Source organism: Sinocyclocheilus anshuiensis, unplaced genomic scaffold (genome assembly GCF_001515605.1).
Source record: "Sinocyclocheilus anshuiensis isolate Anshui unplaced genomic scaffold, SAMN03320099.WGS_v1.1 scaffold249, whole genome shotgun sequence".
Classification (NCBI taxonomy): domain Eukaryota; kingdom Metazoa; phylum Chordata; class Actinopteri; order Cypriniformes; family Cyprinidae; genus Sinocyclocheilus; species Sinocyclocheilus anshuiensis.
Genome location: NW_015540871.1, coordinates 816,248 through 842,049, shown reverse-complemented (window position 1 = coordinate 842,049; position 25,802 = coordinate 816,248). Strand labels below are relative to the sequence as shown.

Below are 25,802 nucleotides of genomic sequence, written 5' to 3'. Positions count from 1 at the left end.
CACACACACACACACACACCCCCACACCCCCACACCCACACACCCACACACACACACACACACACACACACCCCCTAATGGTTAGAGAGTTGGACTCGTAACCCAAAGGTTGCGGGTTCGAATCTCGTACCTGCAGGGGGAGTGAATGTACAGCGCTCACCGAACCCCCAACTCCTCCCCTGGCACCGCAACGAAAAAATGGCTGCCCACTGCTCCGGGTGTGTGTTCACTGCTGTGTGTGTGCGCACGTTGGATGGGATAAATGCAGAGCACTAATTCCGAGTATGGGTCACCGTACTTGGCCACTTGGCCACATATATGTGTGTGTTAACATGGTGACCTGCTACAGAAGATATTTTCATTTTGATATTCTTTTCAAATATAACCTAAAAATCTTGAGGGAAAAAATGTGAATGGACACTTTTTTGCGTCAACTAACCCTTCACAAAAAGCGCTGTTGGTATACAAACACTTTCATTATATATTTAAAGAATATCAGCTGTAAAGAAAAGCAGACACACTTCCCGACAGAGCGTCAAAACAAATCATAGCGTTAAACTGACGGAGCTGTATGTTAGCAACACAGAAATCACAACAGACACAAGATCAGCGATTTTGCTCTCTTTATGTCTCACAATTGGTGAGATTCAAAATGTTCAAACGCACCAATTATAGACAACAATGCTGTTAAAGTACGCAGCTCACTATGTTTTCAGACAGCCAAGATTGTGTTAGCGGGTGACTGCTAAAAATGGGGACATTGTCTTGTAAGCACCAGATAAAACGGAAATAAAACGCATAACATGTTAACAGCAACATGATTCCATGATAACACAACAGCAAAACACGCTAAAAGACAAACAAGCAGATTCGTTTGATGATGTGCTAACGTTAGTGATTCGCGTGCGTGAAGTGAGCTGGCTAGCTGTGTTGGCTAGCTGACGAAGTTGGTTTGTCGAACAGCTTTAATAAAACACCATATTTAGCTTTACAAAATGTAGTAAGATAGACCTCTAGCTTAGCTACAAAAAACATAAGATACGTCTCGCATGTCTATTTAGTCAAACAAAGTAGGTTCTCACCATTGATACCAAATCAAAGTCTGCAGATGGTCCAATTTTAATCTTTCTCTCACACACCCAGACGCACATTCCAGAGGATTGTGGGAAATGTAGTGCGGAACAGCAAATACGCTTCATTGTCGGGAATTGACGCAACAAGTTCCTGGAATCGGCCGAGGATTATTGAATATCCAAGATGATGAGACCAATATGGTTGGATCATGATTTTTACTGGGTATTTTTCAAGTCAGTTTAAGAGTTTAAACGTCAAATGTTTACATTAGTGGTAGGGATTTTGATTAATCTTTGTGAGTCGAATCTTTTGAATCCTGCAGGTTGCACCGTTAGGCCCCTATCACACCGAACGCGTTTTTTTGGTCTGAAACTTTCAGACCAAAAAGTCACTGACTTTTTTTTTTTGGTGACTTTTAAAAAGAGCAGTGCGCTGCAGTCTTTTATGTTGCTAGGCAACCACCAAATCAGCTGTCCAGTTATGTGGCTGAAAGAATCTTTTGTGTTGAATTCGATTCGCGAAACTGATTCAACACTGAGTCGTTCAACAAGTCTAATTAAAAATTCACTCTTCTCTCTGCATGTCTTTAAATCATTGAAAAAAACTAAACAAGGCAAGCACAAGTAGAGGCTCCAATGAAAAAATGAGCCAGTGCATGGAAGTGAACGAGAACGACTCGTTCCCTTGAAAGGTTTGTTCAAAACACTGATTTATATACTTAAAAGATTCGTTGACGAACAGCATGCACGTATCTAACGTCACGTTACGCTTTTTGTTAGTATATATTTTAGTTATGATTGCACGGTTTTCACAATTCTGCTTTTGTGTACAGCTGCATATTCTTGAATGTTTGTCAGTCTATTCTGTATCTACATTTCTGTTTACATTTTAATTCTGGGTCTACCATATTGAGTTAATTAGTTAAACGGAAGAGGGTGCTGTTTGCTCAGATCCTAAGTCTGGACATGAATTAAACTCTGTAATTCACATTCTCTCAGCAGATCAGTAAAGCAGGTCTATCACTATCATTTAGACAATTATACCTTCTTTGCCACCTCTTATGATGCCACCTAATTTATGATGTTGTCTCTAGATGTTGATTAAAGGAACAATTCACCCAAAAATAAAACATTTACTTAGGTTATCCAAGATGTAGATGAGTTTGTTTCTTCGTTACATCTCTTGTTCACCAATGGTTCCTCTGCAGTGAATGGGTGCCGTCAGAATGAGAGTCCAAACAGTTGATAAAAGCATCACAATAATCCACAAGTAATACACACAACTCCAGCCAATCAATTAACATCTTATTCCTTTAAATTCTGCCATGTAGTTAGATATTTCAGTGAAATATTTTGGAAATATTTCTTCGTGTGCTGTAAACACTGTAAATGTTTCTGTCACCTGTTGTAGTATTTTAGGAATATGTAGTACATAATAAAATGTTCTTATTCTTATAATTGTATCCATTGAAATGTATAAAATGATAATGATATTTTGACATTGTTACTGCCATGCACTTTTGAGCAGAGATGAATGATTTGACCTGCATTCACCTGGCTGGAGATGCTCCATTATGCTGTTCTCAGAGCCAGGTAAACCACTTAAGCCCAAAATAAATGATGAAATGTTGTGAATATAACATGTCTTTGACTGCTACAGTCTTGATTCCTTTCAGCTGCAACTTCCTTTAGAGTAGCTTACGGCGCCTTGCATTTGCTCTTTGTGTTACAGCACTAATGGCAGTTTCTCATGGACACCCATCAATTTAGGACACATGTGACGTGTCTTTATCTTCAGAATGCGGTCCCAGGCTATTAAAGGGTATCTGTGTAAATTCTCTTTGATGAAGCATCACAGCCTCTATGAACTGTTGTCCTACCTGCCACTTAAGATACTCTTTGCACTGTTAAGCCAAAGAATAACCAGCGCACCCATCAAAAGCTTGACCCCATCGGCAAGCCATTGCAGGAAGTTCTTCATTCAGGATCCATTTAAGCGTATTCAGAGCAGAGCTCATTCTTCCCGTATGCCCATGCAATAAATGATGCATGCAATAAAAATAGAATGTGCTAAAGGAAGTAGATGGCTGAAGGTAGAACTGGTCAGTGGCCATTAGTCTGTTTCTGTTTGTGAAACACAAATATCCGAAAAAGCTAATTCAAACTGGTTAATGTATTGTCATTTTATTGAATACACTTTAAAAGCAGTCAGTTTGGATAAAAAATACTTAAAAAAAATGAAGAATCACTTGTCATAGCTTGATCAAGTACATAAATGATAATGAGTTTGGTGTTTTACTGTGATCTGATACAGATAATGGAGGTTTGCAATCAACTCTCAGAATGTTTAATCCATTCAGAATTGTACGTATAGAATCTAGTGACCATTAATCTTATCAAGCCTATATTTAGCATATAGGAATAAATTATATTTATCAGTATTTTAGCTGTGGTTTACTTTGGTTGGTGGCAGCCACTTCTTCTCCATCTTCGCATTATCGACCCAATATTGTTTAGTTAATTAGATAAGAATTTTTCATATTAGATGGATTCGGTGATTTTTTTTCTTGCCACATGCTTTTATGAAACAGCCATTGGTTAATGTCTTTGTCTGTCTTTCAACAAGACATCCCTTGTTTCTTTTAGCATTAGCCAAAAATGCATTGGTGATGGTGGTCCAACAAAAGGGGGCTCATCTGATCTGCTGCCCCTGCAGGCACCTCTCCTCATCTTACACCTCCTGATGTTGCTCTTGGGTGAGATATCACAGAAGACTGACATGAGTGCTGCTCTGAGATGAGCATATGACAGATGCCCTTGTATCAGCCAACAGGCAAACCTTTAAATCTCCCTGTGAGCAGTTTACAGCCATTTCACCCTTTATGGAATACTGTTGTCAGTGCTTTCAGGCTTATTATGTCAAATTGTGTGCAAGAGCATTTGTAATATAATTAATACAAACTACAGCTCAAATTTGTTATGTTTATGTTTTGCATAAATGAACAGAATTAAAAAACAGTCTCAGTCATGTAACTATGTAACTTTTGGCCATGTAGCAGTTAAAAAATATAAAACTGCATGTGTTTTACAGAAGAACATTATTTTAGTTTTGGCTCTGCTCTTCTCCATGGATAAATGAGGTTGGAGGCACCAGTGTACAGGACATCTTATCAGAGCAAACGGGCAAATAAAAAAAAAAAATGTTTGTTTCGTTTTTAAAACCGGTGATTTCCTAGAGGTTTGCCATTTTGAATGATCCATAACAAATTTCAGCTTCACGTTGTTCATAGCCAGAGCTACTTTTCTTGTGTGTACGAATATGACATGAGACGCATGGGCAAATGACATATAGCCTATATGCAATATCACGCAAAATCCGTAGACAGCTCTACAATAAGAATAGAGTGCTGTAGGGATGACATATATCTGTAGGCCAAAATGCAGAAAACCACTTCCGGTTTTATCATCCTAGTCAGTGGGTGTTTGGTTAAATAAGATCTATGGTTTACAGAAGATCAAGATATTTTCACGTTTTATTCTATGACATACTACATATCCCTGATGATAGCACACGTTCATCTGCAAGATGTCTGCTAAAGATCGCTTCATCTGGAAAGCATCTGCTGTGTACAAACATCTGATAGACGTCTTTAAGATGTCAGTTTTACATACATTCTAAATCATAAATATCTTAAAGACATTTTCGAAACGTCTGTTTGACATCTGATAGGAAACGTCCTATAGACGTATTGCAGATGTATGCAGACGTCAAAGACGTATGTGTGCTATCGGGGATCAGTTATAACCCTATATGTTTTTTTGAAGTAACCCTATATGTTTATAAGGAATGGTGACGATGAAGTCATGCAACCATGGTGTAGTTTGTTTATAGCCTGCATTTAACTTTTTACTTCTGCTGATTTTATTTCAGAATCAAAATTCATAAAAGTTGTGTTTAACTTGTCCAAACATCCAAAAGCCAATGAAAAAATCCAATTGGGTTTTTGTCAAGGGAACCAGGGTGATGCTAACTTCCGTGTTGGCCTACAAAAATAGGCTACATCACCGCAGCGTTCTATTACAGGCTTATTAATGTGTAGTTTGATAAAGACATGGTTTGGACGATTTGCACACACTCATTAATAACATTTTTAAACATATATTTTTTTTTAAACAAAGAGTAACTTTAAATGTGTTTAATAAGTGTTCCAACAGCGTTCATATTTAGTGTAAAGGTTCACTGTTTGTATATCACTCCAATAATCTATATAATGAATAAATGAATCGCACGACTAAATAATTAAACGTTTTCTTTTAAAAACAAAAAAAAACATAATCTCAAGTTGGAGCTCAGTTTTTCCATATTAGGGCAAAGTGGACTAAACGTACCAGGAGAGTAGAAGCATATGGAAAATCTAAACACTGACCCTGACAATTCTAGCGAATAGGCATCGGGACGTCGACCGTCCTTTTGTCTACAACATTAGGAGAGGCATTTCGACTTCAACGGCATATAACCGTCCTCTGATTCCCCCCTCCCAGGCAGATTTGCGCCAGCACCTCCTCTACACATTGGCCCAGCAGCGGCTGAGCAGCACATTACTGGGCTGTTACCACTGCCATCAGCTCAACTTCTTCAGCATCTTTTCAGCTGTCTCTGGCGCTGCTGCCGGAGCTTGCCAGCTTATCTTTAGTCTCCCTGTCTAGTCCTTTGGCTGTCTACATCGGATACACAGTCGTCCATCGTTTTTCGTCAATTAGACACAGGCGTATGTGTTTTGATTGATCTGAGGACATTTCCCATAGATAAGAACAGTCTGCACCAAAGACGGGCTTCGGGTATTAACGTTACCCAAAGATACATCACCGAGGTAAGCGACACAAATGTGAATTCATATCGAGCTAATCTTTTCCGTGATTGTCTCTTGATGACAGTTGACATAACTTATGATGTTAGCGTGAAATGTTAGTTATTGATACCCATGCATTCTTATTTCTTTATTTTTTTGCATTTTCATATTGTTTTTTACCACTCCCTTCATCCATCGCTGCTGTGGCTGCCAGCGATTTTGCCGGTGTTACATAAAACTTCGATTTTCAGCGTCCTGCTTGTATCCGTCCCACATTTTTGATGAATAAAATCATATTTACAGAGGAAGGAGGAAATTAAGAAGCCTGCAATTCAGCCTCAGCCTGCAGTAGCTTCTTAATAGTTTTATCTGCTCTGGGAAACCTAAATATACCCATTGGAGGTAACTGAGATACAGCAAGTCATGCTTGTCTTAATCAGATGATCATGTAGCTACAGAAATTGTGCTATCACATTTATTGACAGATTTGATTTCTCATTTCTCTTCTTTAGTTCTTTCTACGCCAGCATATCAGTTAGGACACAACACACACATATTATTATAAATGTGCTTTTGTTTAGTAATTACATTTTGAATTCTTTTTTTAATCAAACTGAAATTTACCCTCCCTATTTGGATGCAATGTGGTGAGGACCTACATCACTGAACGACCTACATGAAGAACTTGGTTTGGGAAGTTTGTCCTGGTCCTCCATCTAATATGTCACACTGTCCTTTTGTATACATAATATTATGAACAAACCAAAAACATAAACCTTAATAGTATTATCCATTCATTTCATCAAATATTTGTTGCATCAATAATATTTGGTTCATTACTAATGGGTGAGTGGAAAAAAAGAGGTTTATGGCTTGTGGCAAACTGCTGTATATTCTGGGACACTATTGATTATATATTTGTTTAGGACCTCAGTGAAGCACTGAAATCAGTGTATTTACCTTTTAGCAACAACCGATTTCTTATTTCATTATATTGGCACACAATTTCACATTTAAAAAGTATTTCTTGAATATCTCCATACGCATGAAGTATTTATGGATGGTTTGAAAGAAGTGAGACGTTAGAGCAGTACATTTATTTGTACAGCTTGTGAAACAGCTTTGTCCCATAACCATTTCTGAACATCACGTTTGATTGGAAAAACAGCACAATCTCCCAGCTGCTCTGAGTGTGTTTAGTCTCAGATAGTGAAATCAGAGCTTTTAGAGTGCGAGGCTCCAGTGTCTGGCTGGTGTTGCTTGGAAGCACTTAAAAGCCTTTATGGGACGGATGTAGACAGGCAGCAGAACACCTGCATGCTGAACTGTCTCTGCTCTCTGGCTCACACATGCCCTAATGCTGGACTCCTCTCAACACTCAAAACTCTCAAGACTCAAACTCTGATCCCCCTTAACTCCTGCTCAGAGAGGAGGAAGCATTAGACAAGCATCTGAAATCTTTTATTTGAAAGCTACATTTATGCATGCAGTACATCCCAGAACAAAATGTCTTGTGAGGAAGTCTAAAATGTCTAAAATGTGATTGGTGACATCTATTTAGCTTGTTTTTCAAGTCAAAAATAAAAATGTAGCATGACTGAATTAGCCTTATAACCTCAGACTAGACCAATAAAAACATTCTTAAGGGATACATGAGGTAGAAACAGTTAATAACCACACATTTTAACTTTTTCAATTGTTGTAAAATAAAAATACAAGAACAGTCAATAAGACTTTATGAATCATGAATGAATCAAATGCAAAATAAAAAAAAAGAATAAAAAAAAGATTCAAATATATATATATATATATATATATATATAGTCAAAGCAAATGAATAAACATTACAAAAAGTGGTTTCATTGTTTATTTTCATATCATGGAACATATGCAAACTGTTCAGCATGGGCATACAAATCACATTCACAAATCATTATTACTGTACATACAAATACTGTGAGGTGCTGGTTTGGCAAGATTTTTAATTACAACCCTCATCGACTGATGCAAAATCAGCTGTTCAAGCTACATCACAATAAAAATACATTTACATTTTGAGCCAGCACAATTCACCTGTCTAAAACTTCTTAGGATGGCTGTTGAAAGAATCACTGAGTCATGTAAAAGCAATTTAAGTATGAGCATTTGTTTTGGGACACAATGTGCAAAAACAATCTTTCTTGTTTCAATCTTTTTGTTTAGGTTTAGTTTGATCACTTCCACATCAAGCCGCAGTCATGGATGAGATGGACTTGCCCCAGATGAAGAAGGAGGTAGAAAGCCTCAAGTACCAGCTGGCCTTCAAAAGGGAGAAATCCTCAAAGACAGTGACAGAGTGAGTGTGCTTTCTTTTGTTCTGCACACTGATAGTCTCTGTTCCAACCCATATATTTTACGCATATCACAACAGAAAAGATAATGACTTCTTCTACCCTCCTTCTATTTTTGTTGCTAATCAAGTACAGAGAAACCTAACAGCAAGTCATTAGAACATCACCCATGTATTCTGTCCGTTTATTATACAAATACTTAATTGTCATTGGTCAAAATGGCATTGACCAGTCAATGTTTTGTTATAATAACTTCTAAACGGTACATTTAATGGTTATTTTGACAATATACTAGTTCTTCTTTCATTTCTCTCATATTACTCTGTGACCTCTCTCTTTGCATACTAACGCAAGTTAAGACTAGCTAATTGGAGCAATTTAGTGACTTTTTGCTGTGGGTAAAAATTGCACTTTAAGGGTTTCAGTATTATTTTAATATTCACTACAGCGTAAAGGTTTGGGGGTCAATAAGATTTTTTTATATTTCTTAAGAAAAAAAGTATCTTATTCTCACCAAGGCTGCATTTGTTTAAAAATACAATAAAAATAGTAATATTGCGAAATATCATTAGAATTTAAAATAATTGTTGTATTTTAATATATTTTAAAGTGTACTTTATTCCTGTGATGGCAAATCTGAATTTTCAGCATCATTACTCCAGTCTTCAGTGTCACATGATCCTTCAGAAATCATTCTAATATGATGATTTGCTACTTAAGAAATATTTCTAATTACTATCAATGTTGCAAACAATTGCTTAATATTTTTGTGGAAACTTTTTTTATTTTATTTTATTTTATTTTTTTACATTTTTACATCATATCTTTGATGAATAGAAAGTTCAAAAGAACAGTTTTTTTGGTAATGTTAAATGTAAAAGTCTTTACTGTCAAATTTGAACAGAAGTGTATATGGTAAACATAAAACCTCAACAATATATATTAATATTGTTGTGTTATTCGTCCCGCTTTTTTGTTGTAATGGACTATATTTTAGCAGAAGCTTTAAGCTAATATAAGTTCTGGAGGTAATACAAGTAAATAATTAAAATAATAATAATAAAATAACTTAAATTAGTATTTCTTGTCTGTCTATTTACTTATTTGGTAAATCGTCATCTAATATGTTAAAAAAATGTATCACCTACCTAAATTATCCACTCCACATAGTTCAAACCTCATAGTTCCTCTTGTGGAGAGTGATCAGTTTTGTCACTGGATTCTCTAAACTGTTTCCTGATTGAATAACCCTTATGCCACCATGAACTCACTGCAGTTATTTCTGAATTTTCAGGTTCACCTCATGTCACAAATTAGGCTGCCCAGAGGCCAGGTCCTTTTGGTGATTGCTCAGGACAAAGCTAATGCTCTCAGATCTCTGGTGCTTTACTCTCCAATTTGAGTGCAAGCATGGCCTCTTATGGCGCTTTTCCACTGCGTGGTACGACTCTGCTATCAACGCTTGCCACTTTTTGGTTGTTAAAAAAAGGTGCGCTTGTTCAAAACAGTTGCGTTCGATCCATCTCTGGCTGTGCTGATTTAAATCTAGCGGTTCTTTTGTGTTTGTGTCGAAAGTTCAGTGACGCAGGTAGTGACGATTCTCTCCGGCCAATCCGTGATCAGCAGAGTTTACACGTCACGTTTTGGTAACGGTACGGTTCACTTGGAACCTCAACCGAGGTGGTACTAAAAAAAGTACCAGGTACCAGGTACTGTACCCAGTAGAAAACCCCCCAAAACCCCCCAAAAGTGAACCGTACCGTGCCGTACCATGCAGTGGAAAAACGCCATTAGTCACACCCGCCACTGTCACATTACAGTGACATCTCATTTCCCTGTGTCCCAGGGCTCTCTTCCTGAAATATTCACAATGGTCATTTTTCTGTTACAAATGACCTTTTACCAGCCAGTAGTGAACAGCCCAGTTTACGCCAGCATAGTGGTTCCTTCAGTGTTATTGTGCGCAGTTTAGCTGAATAAGCAATTGTGGAGTCATAATGTTGGGTCATGATGACTTAATTGCATTCGGGTTTAGATGGAGTCTAGCATGAATCTAAGAATATTACTCTCATCTGACACATCATTTCTATTAATCGCCTGTGATGGATAATGCTTCAGCAAAGAGTTACGCGATTATCACCCTCATTTATCATTTGTTCAGCATGGGTGCGATCTTGCATGGCCCCAATTCCTTCACACTCAGCATCCATGTTCAAAGTCACACGCATACAGAGCAAATCTCTGCTCTATTTACTCCTAAATAGTACTCATTTTTGCACCAAATTTGTTACTTTAAATAGATTACGCAGTTAGCATTGAGTCCCAGAATGATGAGGAAACTTCTCCTTCCTCTCCTCAGCCTGGTGAAGTGGATCGAGGAGTGTGTGCCTGAAGACCCTTTCCTGAATCCTGAGCTGATGAAGAACAATCCATGGGTGGAGAAGGGCAAGTGTGTGCTTCTATAAAAGAGCAGCAGCAGCAGCGGTCGCCCCAGCCCTCCGTCTGAGCCTCCACCAGCCTGACAGGATCACACGGCGCTTGCTCTCTCTGTTTCATTCCCTCACCATGAATGTACAGCAGTTTAGCATCCACTGCACAACAAAACACACACTCATACATACAACATTTAGCTCTATGTAGTCACTTGAAGAATTTGACACTTTGACATGCATTATTATTATATTTATAACCATCAATATATCTTTATATGTAGTTAGTGGAATTTCTCTTGCCTACTCGACTTCAGTGTTGTCACACTTGATCTGGAGTTCAAGCATGTAGTGTCGACATCGAAATGCCAGAAAAGGCCTGTTAGACAACATACTGCATGACAGAGGCAAAAAAAAAAACACCAAAAAAGGCAAAGGCAGCAAATTTGTGAGTTACCCTCTGTTACGCAGCATGTTCAGTTCTCCTGCAGGCCCGTGCACTATTTACACCACACTCAGCTGTCTCACTTACAGACATTTTTAAACATGTACAGATCGTTTTAATTTATGAACTTATTTATGATCATTAATTTATTTATTTATGGTTTGATTCACTACCTAAGCTGTCGGCGCCGACTGCTTTAGAAGTTACAATGGACCTGCTGTTGTTCAACTGCACCCTTCCTTCCTTGAAAGCTATGGATAAAAAGAAAAAAACGCATCTTGCCAGATCACCATCAAATACTGCCTTGTACACAATTTCCTTAAAAAGAATGTATGTGTGTGAGGGACTAGTAAACCATCAGCACCCTTAAGCATCGAATGGATATGCAAACGGAGAGGTTGTGCACCGGCCAAGGCTTTTTTTCTTAGATTAATAGCTCAATCTGCACTTATGGCAAAGATATGGGGTTAATTTGTGACTTTTGATTTGTTCATGTTTTTATATATTCAAACAGTAGAAACCTGTCTAATTATCTAGAGGTGTATTACATATGAGAATGCGTTGAGAAAATATGCATAAGATCAAGTACTAGTTTAATAAAAAGCAATAAGTGATTACATTTTTTATTGAATGTTTTACAAAACATCTTACTGAATAAAGTAGAGGATTTTTAGACAGCTTTAATGTCATTTGTGTGTTTCAGTTGGGTGTGTGTCATGGGTATGGCAAGTTTCATATTATATCTGTCTGTTTACTTAATAACAATTACTGATTACAGTAACACATTAATTTAGTTTGAGAATGTACTAATGTAATATAATATAATGTAATAATACATTATGATAAAAAAACAACAACAATTAATCATGTCCCTTCACCCCATTATGGAGCCCTGCACATGACATGCAGGGAAAGTAGAGACACAATATTGTTGCCATGAATTAAGAATTTGTTCCCACAACTTCATTTGTAAAAACCATCACCACTTTGCACTAATTTGTTCCCTCATTTTAGTTAAATCGTGGCCATGATTAAAACGAGTAACAAATTACTACAACATGGCCACGATTAAACTAAAATGAGGGAACAAATGAATAAAACATGGCCACAAATTAATAAGTTGTGGGAACAAATTCTTCATTTTGTGGCCACAATATCTATTTTTCCACAAGCCATATGCAGCGTTCGGTACCCCTGTACCTAAATTTCACAATAAGAGTTTTTCTTACTGTAAGAGCTGCTTGAATTACCACCTTTATGTTTTTGTAAGCTCAAGAATAAGGGAAGCAAAACAGCTATAGACAACTGAATGGTTTCAAAGTTTATAGGTGAACTGCTGTTAACTTTATACAGTGTCTTTACACAACCCTCATGGCTTGAGATACTGAAAAACAGCAGGACTTCACTGCACAACAATTAAAAAAATATCAGAGACAATAAACAAGAATTTTTCCCATGTGAACGGCCCCCAAGTTTCGGACAGCTTGACAGACTCAGAGTGCAACTCTGACGAAGTTTGACACAATGACCATAAATCTGCATATATGGCAAAGCTTAAAGCCTCTTTGACCTAAATATGGCAAATGCATGTTTTTGGACTGTAGGCAGGTCATAGGCTTATGTTCTATGATATTTAAATAAAACAAACAATATATTGACATCTAAAACCACTTTTTATGTTTATACAGTGCTTTCATCACATGTAATCTAATGTCTTCAAAATACCTTCATTTGGGGTCTTTTATCAACAAATATTACATTTACATTTATTCATTTAGTAGATGCTTTTATCCAAGGCAACTTACAAATGAGGAATACAAGCAATTAATCCTAAACAATCTCAGATGTTTTTTCCCCCCATGTCCATACTGAGAGAGAGAGAGACAACTGTCTTTAACAGATCTGGTATCTCTTTTGTAGAAGTAAGCCATGGCACAGCTTTGTACAACAAGACCACTAGCAGAATGAGCACAGTCTGTCATCTTTTTATCCGCATTCCCAAATCACTGCAAAAAGCATTACAAACTCATTCTCAGCTAAATAATGGAACACATGAGGGTCTTTTCGTCCCAACTAAGAGAAACAGCATTTTTTCCCACTAAGGGAAAGAATGTAGCTCTTCTTTTCACACACTTTGACTTGTGCAGACCTATCTGTGTATTGCAAGTGAAACTTTACCAGGCATTATAATCAAAGCCAACGAATCTTTATGCACTCAATAGATCTGTGCATTTCAGACTGTACACCAGTCAGACATTTACTAAACAAAGATGCCATGAGTGGTTCTGGGGACCATGAGACTAATGCAGTGGATAATGGCTCACTCTCTAAGATTAGGATTGGTAATCCTGATGCCCATTGCCTAGCCACACATTCACATGATTGCTCTCTACGCCAGTTGAACACTCTAATGAAGCAGATGACACTCTAATCTGCCCAAAATAATCCACTCTCTCAGCCCCATCACAAATCTCAATTTCTAAATACATATGGGATCACATGGACCAATAGTCTGCTTAAATGTACACATCTGGGGTAAAGTACTACTCTGATGAAGTTTGACACAATGACCATAAATCTGCATATATGGCAAAGTCTCTTTAATCTAAATACGGCAAATGCATGTATTTGAACCCTATATCTGGATCTGAAATGGGGATTTATGCTAAGAAGGGCATATGGACCGTGAATGGACATATCACAGGAGAGAATAAATAATGGGTTCTGGCTTGTAAAACCACTTGCTGCTCTAAACACTCTTGCTGTTCTCCATTGAGAATCTAAAAAAGAGGTGTTGTGAGAAGAGAACAATCTCAAGAGTGTAAAAGTGTGATCCAGACAGTATTTTAACATCACATATATCCGGTTCAAATGAGGATAGTGGTCACCAGGGTTTGTGGTCATTTAAACCTACTTAGTGTCAACCTTATGCATATCATTTTATTTTTAACCACAGGGCAGTGCTAATCTATCCTTTTAGTTCATGCATGACCATGTCTTAAGAACATGAACTAAATATGACCGAATTAGGCAAATATGTGTCAAGTCCATTATCAATGCAAAAGAAACAAAATTTTCTTATACAACTCAAAAGTCCTTTTCTCTAAGGTCATTAGTAGGTGTTTACATATTAATCATTATTCTGAAACATTTTATTAATTATTTTTGTGTGCGTGTGTGTGTGTGTGTGTGTGTGTGTGTGTGTATACAAATATCCCCAATATTTGAAAAAATGTCTTTCCATACAAATAAATATTGGGCACTTGCACCATAATATTTTCAAATTTTAATAAGCAGCAGGATGTTTTTTTGGGTGCATTTTTTTTTTTTGTCTAAGAAATTATAAATGATTATGCAAAAAATACTGTACTTGATAAGATTGTATGTTCAGGAATTGTTTTCTGTAATTAAGCTTTTTTTCTTCCTTATAATATCAAGGCAGCTGTGCCACTCTTGACATCTTTTACTTTGTCCCTAAAAAATATATAAAATAAATTTCATGTAGAAATTAAAAAATATTCATCATAGAAGAGGTATGTTCAAATCATATGTATAAACTGATTTTTTAATGTTTTAAATTATTGGAAAGGGCAAAAATGGTCAAAAAAAGTCAAACAAATAAGTAAATGTGAGAAAAAAAAGACATAAATGTCACTGGTCTACTTGTATAAAGGAGCAATGAGCAAGTAGGCTTCTTGAGACTTAATATATGTAAAGTAGAGTGTATGCATACAGTGTGTGGCCATTTATGAGCCATTTCTGTCACAGCAGCATGGCTCTTGTCCCCTGGCAAAGGCAAGTGATCTAGTTCTGTCAGTGCACTCTTATATAGTCAACCTACACGTATATATTAGTGCTGTCGAACACCTGCACGCTTCATTCCATTTGCCTGAGTGCCAAGGGAGACGGGTCAAGCCGAGGCCATGCTTCATTTCCTCAAATGAGGACAGTGCAAGATTCTGGAGACACCCATTTTTTCCCTCTCCCCTCTAAACTCTTCTGTTTCTGCACCCTGGGCTAATTGGAATCGGCTGAGTGTAAATTGAATGAGTGGAGATGTGTGTTGAGATTGTGATCTTTGGCCCACTTTTGGCACATGTGCAAACGTGCTCTAAGAGGGAGATGTATGGTTCTAATGCTGCGAATGGCGCTCTGATCGTAAACTGAACCTGAGTGAGAGGTTCCTTCCCAAGGTATGTGTCCTCACAGTTCAGAATCAGCCATTTTACAAGGCAAGCAAAAACAAACTTGAGCACGGCTGCCCATTATTCCACTGTGGTGTCATTACATGGCTGAGTTAACCCCAGTGGGCCTGCTGTGTTTGCACAACGATCTGGCTGAACTGCCCAAGAGGGACCAAATGCCTCTTATTCCACTCAGTGTTACAAGGCCACTCCTACTATCTCTCAGGCAACCGATATGAAAACACATACAGTCTGAGTCTTTTGTTAATAAGCAAAAAGCATCATCCTTCAAGTCGTGCATAAATGCTGTCACTGGCATCCCTCCTTCAGACAACTGGCAGTGACAGGAAGTATGTGCTGTGACGTGCCTGTGTGCCCCAGCGGTCCCTCTTTAGGAGATTAAAGCCCCGAGCTGACAGCTCTTTAATCTCTGGTGCTTTGTTAGCAGACCATGTGGCGTAGAAGCAGCAGTGTCTTATGGGGAATCGGTCTCATAACATTGCACATCATCAGCAGCTGAGACAGAGGTAAAATCATCAAACGTTACCCTAAATATTAATCGCTGAACTCACAGATTCTAAAATATGCATCTTGAATATTTTTTGCCAAGGTCAACATTTTAAGTATGTAGCGCAGTCCATGGGACATTCCAAACTGTGCACATCATCTGTGTGCATGCTAAGACTGGCGGCAGCTGTATATGCTGTATGTCTTACTGTGGAAAAATACTGACTCACTCTAACTGACTGTGTGACATAAGGAGAGGGAGCGGCACTCTGGGAATGCCATGGCAACAAGCTGACCGAGAGACGACAATATTCCAGAAATATTCCAAAAGAAGAAATACAGGGTACATGCTTTAAGACCACAGTCTTCCTTTTATAGCACTCTCCCGTGTGCTTGCAACAGTGGGAGATTTGCCAGTGCACTGATGTTTATGGCGAGATAATAAGGTTGCATTCTTTGATTCTACGTTGTTCTATTGCAATATACTTTTTAAAAAACATTTGAATTAATTTGCAATTGGGTTTAAAATGTAGCAAAGTAGAGCATACAAAATAAGAGGAAATATCTTGCAGACAATGCAGACTCAAGCAATGCACAGCTGAAATAAAATATTTAGTGAGAACGTTTGAACGCATGCTTAAGAAAATGCCACCCACAGTGCAAAAACCTACAAAACACAGAATTCCGCAAACCATCAGATTAGAGCAGGATCCGAAATTTACAAGGGGCCCCCATAATTCTAAAAATGGGAGCAAAATTAGTATATAAAATAGTATATACACTACCATTCAAATGTTTGGGGACTGTATGATTTTTTTATGTTTCTTATGCTCTAATGCCCAACAAGACTGTATTTATTTGAACAAAATACAGTAAAAACTGTAATATTGTGAAATACTGTTACAATTTAAAATAAGTTTTCTATTTGAATGTTTTTAATTTATTCTGGAGATGGCACAATTTTCAGCATCATTACTCCAGTCTTCAGTGTCACATATTCCTTCAGAACTCATTCTAATATGCTGATTTGGTGCTTAAGAAATTATTTGATGAATCAGCATTTATTTGAAATATAATTTTTGTTTGTAACAATGTAAAAGACTTTACTGTCACTTTTAATCAGTTTAATGCATCCTTGCTGAATACAACTATTAATTAATAATTTAATGCATTTCAATTCATATATGTGACCCTTAATATATGTGATATGGGTCTTAAGTTGCACAGGTATATTTGTAGCAATAGCCAAAAATACATTGGATGTATAGGTCAAAATTATAGATTTTTCTTTTATGCCAAAAATCATTAGGATATTAAGTAAAGATCATGTTCCATGAAGATATTTTGTAAATTTCCTACCGTAAATATATTAAAACTTAATTTTTGATTAGTAATATGCATTGCTAAGAACTTCATTTGGACAACTTTAAAGGCAATTTTCTAAATATTTTGATTTTTTTTGCACCCTCAGATTCCAGATTTTCAAATCTCGGCCAAATATTGTCCTATAACAAACCATACATCAATGCAAAGCTTATTTATTCAGCTTTCAGATGATGTGTAAATCTTAATTTCGAAAAAATTGACACTTAAGACTGGTTTTGTAGTCCAGGGTAACATCTAAATAACATAAATACATGTCAATTCCACAGTATCAAATGTTTCCCATTAATGGAAAAGTTACTTTCTGACACCGCATGAGAGTTATAGCATCAGACACATAGATTTCTTTCCCCATCCAACCTGGTGAGATCTACTGTGCATAGATAATGCCACTTTTCTTTGTCAGTTTTGTCCTCTCTTGCTCCGTCCCTTAGGTCTAATTAACCAGCTCAGGCTCAGCAAAGCGCAGTCAGCCAATTCAAAGGCATTAACAATTAATGGACAGACATCACAGAAATAACCAGACCTTCTCTTTCCATTTGCCTCTGGATGGGGTCAATATTTTGATTTTTTTGCACCCTCAGATTCCAGATATTCAAATAGTTGTATCTCGACCAAATATTGTCCTATAACAAACCATACATCAATGCAAAGCTTATTTATTCAGCTTTCAGATGATGTGTAAATCTTAATTTCGAAAAAATTGACACTTAAGACTGGTTTTGTAGTCCAGGGTAACATCTAAATAACATAAATACATGTCAATTCCACAGTATCAAATGTTTCCCATTAATGGAAAAGTTACTTTCTGACACCGCATGAGAGTTATAGCATCAGACACATAGATTTCTTTCCCCATCCAACCTGGTGAGATCTACTGTGCATAGATAATGCCACTTTTCTTTGTCAGTTTTGTCCTCTCTTGCTCCGTCCCTTAGGTCTAATTAACCAGCTCAGGCTCAGCAAAGCGCAGTCAGCCAATTCAAAGGCATTAACAATTCATGGACAGACATCACAGAAATAACCAGACCTTCTCTTTCCATTTGCCTCTGGAAGGGGGAGGGTGGGTCAGGGAGGTCCCTGGTAGAGAGCGGTGTAGGTCCATCATGTAATCGGTTCGCTCTCCCTCCGGTACAGCATCCTTTTGCTTGATCCCATGAGGTTGCACATGCTGGAGCACTCTTATGAAACTGGAACCCTGCCATAGAGATTGAATGATGTACAGTGAGACAGAGTTCCTTCTGCACCATCAAAGAAGGCCCATCAACACGGTATGATCTTTAGGAGTCATTAGAGACAATAATTATTTTAAAGAGATAGTTCATCCAAAAATGAAAATTCTCTCATCATTTACTTACCTTTGTATTGTTGCAAGGCTATTATGAATGTCTTTATTCTGTGAAGAAGAAAAGGAGATATTTAGCAGAATGTCTCTTTTCAATGACATTCCAATGACATTTCCGAAGTGGATGGGGAACAGGTAAAGCCGTGGTCACCATTTACTTTTATTAAAGAAAGTCTTACATGTTTGGAAAGACATTGATGATGACATAAATGATGATTAATTTTTGGTTGAACAATTTCTTTAATTTGCTTTAGTTAATTGTAAAAACATAAACCCAATATAATAATATAATATAATATAATATAATATAATATAATATAATATATAAATGAGGCCAATCATTTATAATATGAGCTGTTTATAAACACACTGAGTTCTGATAGCTCATGTCACAGAAAACATATTTTTCACACAAACAAATAAGGAGGTCTGCATTTGCCGCAAGATCTATGCCTGAACGATTGGCATCTCCCAGTCCAGAGAAAGCTGCTCAATAAAACATTGCTGTCATGGTAAAACTTGAATGGCTCTGTCTTCGAGCATTAACCCACAGGAACACAAATTTAGGGCATCTTTTCTGCATAAGCCTTAGTTGCTGAACCCGCCACCCCACCTCCCCACTCCTAAAATCACCAGAGAAGATTTAACAGTCATTTAGCAAATAGAGCTCCCCGGCCCAGATCAAAAAGCATTATATCTGTTCAAATGGTTTCATGGATGACTGTGTATTAACGCTTCTACATGACAGGTGGATGCGGTGCCGGTGTCCTATAAATTATCCACTGTTATTGTTGTATGTGATTATTGCTCTTAGCTACAGTACAGAGACAACGGTCTTCCTTGTATATGCATTTAAAATGTGTGAGCATTTTGAATTAAATAGATAGTTCACAATTTCGTCATCTTTACTTACCCTCATGACATTCAAAACCCAGATTTTTTTTTTTTTACTTCCATGGTGAATTTTCTAGTTTGGCCACCTCTTTCTATTGCTGTATTTTTCTATTTTTATTTTTATATAGTTTTGTGAGACAAAACCCCTCTATTTATTTTAAATCGTTATTTAATGAAAATCTTCCCATCTTCTGTATATTCCAAATCAAATATGGCGCCGTCGACGTCAAAAACGTTTGGTCACGAGACACATGAGAACCAATGGCGTTTAGCTTGAATGGAGTTAGGCGCTATTTTTGTAGTCGATATAGCTTTTGTAGTCCATTTCAGAGATTCGACAGTGAGGAAAATTATCAAAGAATAATAAATTACATAATGTCAGAGTTTACATTTTGGTTTAACTGTTAATTTAAACAACTATGAGATAAAACAATCCTTTGATTAGACATTAAGGTCACACGTACGCGTGCACTGAACATGTACGCCCGTGTACACAAACAAGTGAGATTTGTGAACACTCCACATCCACTGCCAGAGTCAAACAGTGAGAGATTGAGCGCTAATCTGATGATGGGGCACTTCCGTCAAATACAATAAAACAAAATAGATTTCCTTTTTATTGAAAGCTGTTGATTAAAACAGATTACTTCACCATACAAAAGCACCATGATTTCACAGAAGTCCACTGAAGCCTTGCTCCTATAATCTCTTAGGCATGTTAGAGAATAGCCAAATATTAGGCTACTGGAGGCCATTTGCTAAGAAACTCAAGTATTCAAATCTATTTATTAAATTGATTGTGTGTTGGTTTAAGTAATTTTAAATAACGTAAAAAATTATTTACAAATAATTGTTAAAAATTCTCTTTCGTATGTTTTTTTCTTTTAATGGCACACAACTAAAGTCAGTATGGGCCTTAAATCACTTATATCTTATTTTTTAAAAATCGGGCTATTTTCTATTTGACGATGTCATGATATCAGCTCTATATAATTTTCTCTGTCTCTCTCTCTCACCCACACACACACTTTTGGCTATTATGAGATCCTGGCATTATATGATGAGATTTTAAAGGGATATAGTTCACCCAATAATTTAAATATTATAGTATCAGTTTACACACAATACAAATAATATTATTTACTCAGTTTCAAGTTGTTCTGAGCCTGTATGCATTTTTTTGTTCTCCTCAACATAAAAGAAGATATTTTGAAGAATATTCGTAACCACCAGAAAGTTCCTGGTCCCTGTTGACTCCAATAGTGTTTTGTCTCTCCATACTATGGAAGTCATGGGGGCACAGAAACTGTTTGGTTACCAGTATTGTTCCAAATATAGTATACGTTTGCATTCAACAGCAGAAGGAAACTCATTTAGGTTTAGAACAACAACAACATAACTTACATTTTTGGGGTGAACTATTCCTCCAAAGCAGCCTAATATAGCTGCTGTTGCCATTTGTGTCAATAATGAAAATTAAACATTAGAAAGAGAATCACTCACTGTCCTTGACCGAATCGCTTTTGTAAAATAATGTATATTGAATTTATACAGTGAAGACTATTCGGTCTATTTGTTGTCTATTTATTTTATACAATATAATATTTCTTATTCGGTGCTTTAAGTGTTTGTAGGTCAATTTCTTTGTTCTATTGTAATTCATGACTGTTTACTTGTCTTCAGTAAGTTTGTTTTTACGTAGGCTAGTATTTTATTTATTTTGTGATATTGGAATTGGTAACAAGAATTATGAAATTGCAATGCATCAAAAATTTTACCTATTTTAAGCTATATATATCATTATTGTGATGGGGGGCCCTGCAGTAAGTCATAGCCCCAGGGCCCAGTGAGGTCTTAATGCGGCCCTGGTCATACCCATGTCATTATACACATTTGTGTCCTCATATGTCACAAAAACGCGCGCACACGCACACGCACGCACGCACGCATGCATGCATATGCTGGCTGCATAAGACTTTGTTACATCACAGTGGAGGCTGCAGGATTTCAACAAAGTCTGCCCTCCATCGTCCTGTTCCCTGAACATATCCACTGATCACAGTCAGCGGCCACATTCAATTTAATGATGAAAGATGAAGCAACTCATTCTAGAAATCTCATTCTAGCAATAATAATAACAACACATGACTGGATGACATAGTGCATGCAATGCAGAACTTTATTGGTTTACATATTGTATAAATAAGATATTGTCATAAATATGAATAATTTACAAAGTTCATAGGGTTCAAATACATTACATGCAATTTGTTGAATATTATGTATGAAATTAATCTAGACTAGTTCACATACCTCACATTTCACATAAACCTCTTAAAAGTCTGCATATTTTGACAAAATTACAGATCAACCAATCACAATCATTCATTTAACATTTACAACAATTACTATTTTTCTTTTTTTTCCCTGGTTTATATCCAAAGACACCCACCTTCCTTTGAGCTGAAGACATTAGTTGTGCTGGTTTGATTGAGCAGGGATTTTAAACAGAATATTTACAAGTTCTAATATCGTAGTGATTCTTTCTGACACGATAAGCTGCAATGATGACTTCTGTATGATTAATTCCTCTCCCTCGGGCTGGACTGGAAACACAAGTTTGTCCTATGAGGTGAGAAATCTCAGAGCTGCACAGTCCTCCTCCTCCTCCACCTCCAACTGTGGAAAAATATGATTCACCATTCACATCTCCGGAGCTGTATCTATTCTTGGTGTCTAAGACTTGTGCATGAAGCAAAAACTTAAAAGAAACGCTGGGGCCACCTGTGTCTACATCATCATCTGATAAAAAATGCTGCTTCATGGGTTTCAAGATTCAGGTTACTTGCATAGAAGGATATAATAAACAGTTGTGTCAATCCTAAATGGACAAATGCAAATGTCTGCTCAATCCTCTTTAGGAAGGTAGTCCACGTTGGTGCTCTGGTTGGTGAGGGCCTGTTCCAGCAGGGCTCTCTGCATGATTGCAGGCAGGTAGAGGAACGCGTAGAGGAGCCCCAATAGCAGAAGAGCGATGATCAAAGGAAGACCCCAATCAGTGGTCATGATTGGCTGTTCACAGCGGGCCTGGAGGAAAGAGCCCTGCATTGTGCTGGTAGCCGTCGGAGAGAGACGGGGGAAAGTGTCCGCTGTCCAGAGACTGCTTGAAAATGTGTGCCTGTATGCGTCCCTTTGGCAGGACACACCTGCCACTAGCCGCTCTGCTTGGCACTGAGACACAGCTGTCAATGTGACACTACAGCCAGATGTCAGGCCTGCCCTAGGAGGGTCATGCCCAGACTGACAGCAGACATGGTGACCTACGTCAAAGACATGCAGAACTCTGATGGTGTCATACGTAAACTCCAAGCATAAAGTATGTTTCATCATTAAACTCTTATAAGTGTATTACCTCTGCATGATTGTTGACCTAAGCCACTCTCAAGGTGGCATATGGGTAACACACGGCGTAGAGCTGATTTTAAATGTTATGCAACGTTGTTTGAGCACATCACATTATGTTACGACTAATACCTGCATCCAGCACTTCCTCATTACTGCAAATCACCTCCCAAATCTAGTTATATGGATTATAGTGCTTGCATAACGTAATTATGTAATTCTTGGTAACATTTTATGACACCATATTTTATGAATCATACTAAACTGCCTGCAGTTCTTGGATAAAATGGGATTAATTGTGGGATATTTTTACACATAGCATCTTGTAGTGCAGGGGTTTTCAAAATTTTAAAAGCCATGAAGCCCTCAGATATGATACCCTTGAGAGAGACCCCCTTCCTAAAACAAAGACAACTGTATATTTTTTGTATAAAGACCCATTTATGAAATATAATAAATATGAAGGAGAGATGAACACATAACAGCAGCAATAATAATAAAAATATATTTATAAGTATTAATGTAATTAATTTCATAAAATAATATTTAGTTGAACAGGTCTGTAGATCAATCCATGCAAATATGTATTCAGATTAACTTTCATGTACAACATGTACAATAGTTAAAAATGTAAAAAAACAAATAATACTAAAATAATAATAATAATAAATAAATTATCAATATCATTAAGGGCATACTTGAAAGGTCTGGTTATTTATCTAGTTCTAACATACATGTAAATAAGATTCAGTTCAAATGAGCACACATTTTCCTTTACACTGATGTAAAAAGCAGGAAAAGGACGGTAAGTGTGATGGTGCTTATACATGCATTCTGACTCAGACAGGCTGTCTTAACCTCCACAGAGAAAGGCCTCTCCCTCAGCGCCTGCAAAATCAGGTCACCTCACTGTGGAGCACCAAAGCAAGCACAGGACACACAGCGGTGAAACCTCAAAGGTGTCCATTGTTTTTTGAGACACAAAAGCATATTTCTTTTCATGATTGAATCCAATTAATTATGTATTTATTTATTTGTTGTCAGATGTTGTGAAGATTACAGGAATGCTAAAACAGACAGACATGGCTAATCAAGACAGAGGTGCTTAAGGTAGAGTGATGCTAGAAGGTCTAGGCAACTACTTGATTTTTATTATGAACAAGGCTCTTAAGGGGAATATTTTTTTTGCAATTTGGATGCTGTTAATTGCTTTGGATGAAGAACACAAACTTAATCATGTTGTTGTTGCATTTTTTAAGTATTGGCCTAAAGGTAATTGATCATTAAGAACTGTGCTTTTAATGTCAGGGTCATCTTCTCAGCTAATGCTTTGTTAATAGAATGTGTGTTGCACAAAGGTGTAATATTGTACATACATGCATGGGTAGTTGACATTTAAAAATTAGAATTCAGAACAGGCCAACATCATACCTATCTAATTAAACATGTTAAAACATTAAATAAATAAATTGGACACCTGCATTTGCCTTTTACCACAAAATTGTTCATATAATTGGCTGTTCAGAATATCCAGTATATTGTCATTCTATCTGTCCATTTATTCACAGCTAACCTCTGTATTAGTTATAGATTTTATGAATAAATTAGTCCGATTAGATGATTGTGTAAAAAAAAAAAGATTTATTTTATGTATGAACGTTTGTAGCTCATGCTTGAGCTATAACTGACATTTAAAATATTAAATACAAAATTCGTTTATGTACTACCATTCAAAAGTTTGGGGTCAGTTATTCAGCAAGGATGCATTCACTTGATCAAAAGTAAAAGATGTTTATAATGTTACAAAAAATTTCAAATAAATTCTATTCTTTTGAACTTTCTATTCATCAAAGAATATTGAAAAAAGTGTCACTGTTTCCACAAAAACAGTAAGCAGCACAACTGCAATTATTATCATAGTGACAATAATAAGAAATGTTTCTTGAGCATCAAATCAGCATATTAGAATGAATCTGAAGCATCATCTGACAATGAAGACTGGAAGCTTTGCAACACTGGAATAAATTATATTTTTTAAATATATTCAAATAAAAAAACAGCTATTCTAAATTGTAATAATATTATAAAAATAATATAAGTGTTTTTACCGTATTTTTGACTAAATGCAGCTTTGGTGAGCATAAGAGAATCTTTCTAAAAAAAAAAAAACTCTTTCATTGGAAAAAATCTTATTGACTTTGAACAGTATTGTTTATATATTTACTGCACACAGCATGTCGTGCCAACCATCTATTTCAATGGCCAATATACCGCAGTAATTATGACTCAATACATATGATCCTGTTGCAGGGAGAATGGCATTAGATAGCATTTTCCCAAAACAGGAAGCATAACCACTCAACAGAGACTAAACCTACACACTCTGAATCAGGAGAGAAAGAAATATTATAAGACAGAGAGAAAGGAGACTGGCTAACAGTGCCTCCAGTTTTCAATTCAATTCAATTCAATTCAAATTTATTTGTTTAGCTCTTTTCACAATACACATTGTTTCAAAGCAGCTTTAAAGATAATGCATGTGTCTACATTACAAAGCAGACGTGAATGTGTCCAAGTAATGTTCATTTCACAAATGAACAGTTCAAGATAGTAGAATCATACAGCTAGCTAACATGAATTAATTTTAGGCAAAAGCTCATTAAAGTGATTATTACAAGTGTGATCATAATGATTACAATATAGAGAAATGTTGGCAGCTGTGCAGGGGTCAGCATCATCTCTTCAAAGGTGTTTTCCTTTTCTCTTTAAGCACAGCCTGAACAAATTATCTCGACACACTCAATACCGTCCTGACTTTGGCTCCACTGGCTCTTCTCAACCGATAGATAGTGTGTCCGTCACCCACAGACATGGAGGCTTTATGTATTATATAAAGCCCTCGTGAAACCCTGGCCCTGCAGTGATGACTATACGATGATGGCAAGACTCCACATATCTTT

The 25,802-nt window shown here is 36.8% G+C and overlaps 1 protein-coding gene and 1 pseudogene across 1 annotated transcript; one reads left to right on the top strand and one right to left on the bottom strand.

Annotated features, from left to right (window-relative positions):
* Nucleotides 1–1,205, bottom strand: part of LOC107688140 (E3 ubiquitin-protein ligase TRAF7-like) — a 13,497-nt pseudogene extending 12,292 nt beyond the window's left edge.
* Nucleotides 1,206–5,506: 4,301 nt separating this feature from the next.
* Nucleotides 5,507–11,386, top strand: LOC107688099 (guanine nucleotide-binding protein G(I)/G(S)/G(O) subunit gamma-13-like). Its single transcript, XM_016485665.1, has 3 exons — nt 5,507–5,944; nt 8,126–8,258; nt 10,613–11,386. Exons 2-3 carry the CDS (start codon nt 8,161–8,163, stop codon nt 10,716–10,718), a joined length of 204 nt encoding a protein of 67 aa, XP_016341151.1. The 5' UTR covers nt 5,507–5,944; nt 8,126–8,160; the 3' UTR covers nt 10,719–11,386.
* Nucleotides 11,387–25,802: the final 14,416 nt, after the last annotated feature.

What these genes read in the sequence shown, in the direction of transcription:
- LOC107688099 (XM_016485665.1), top strand. Translation starts at nt 8,161, where the DNA reads ATGGATGAGATGGACTTGCCCCAGATGAAGAAGGAGGTAGAAAGCCTC. An exon ending in TCCTCAAAGACAGTGACAGA is followed by an intron (nt 8,259 to 10,612) that starts GTGAGTGTGCTT and finishes TCCTCTCCTCAG; the next exon opens with CCTGGTGAAGTGGATCGAGG.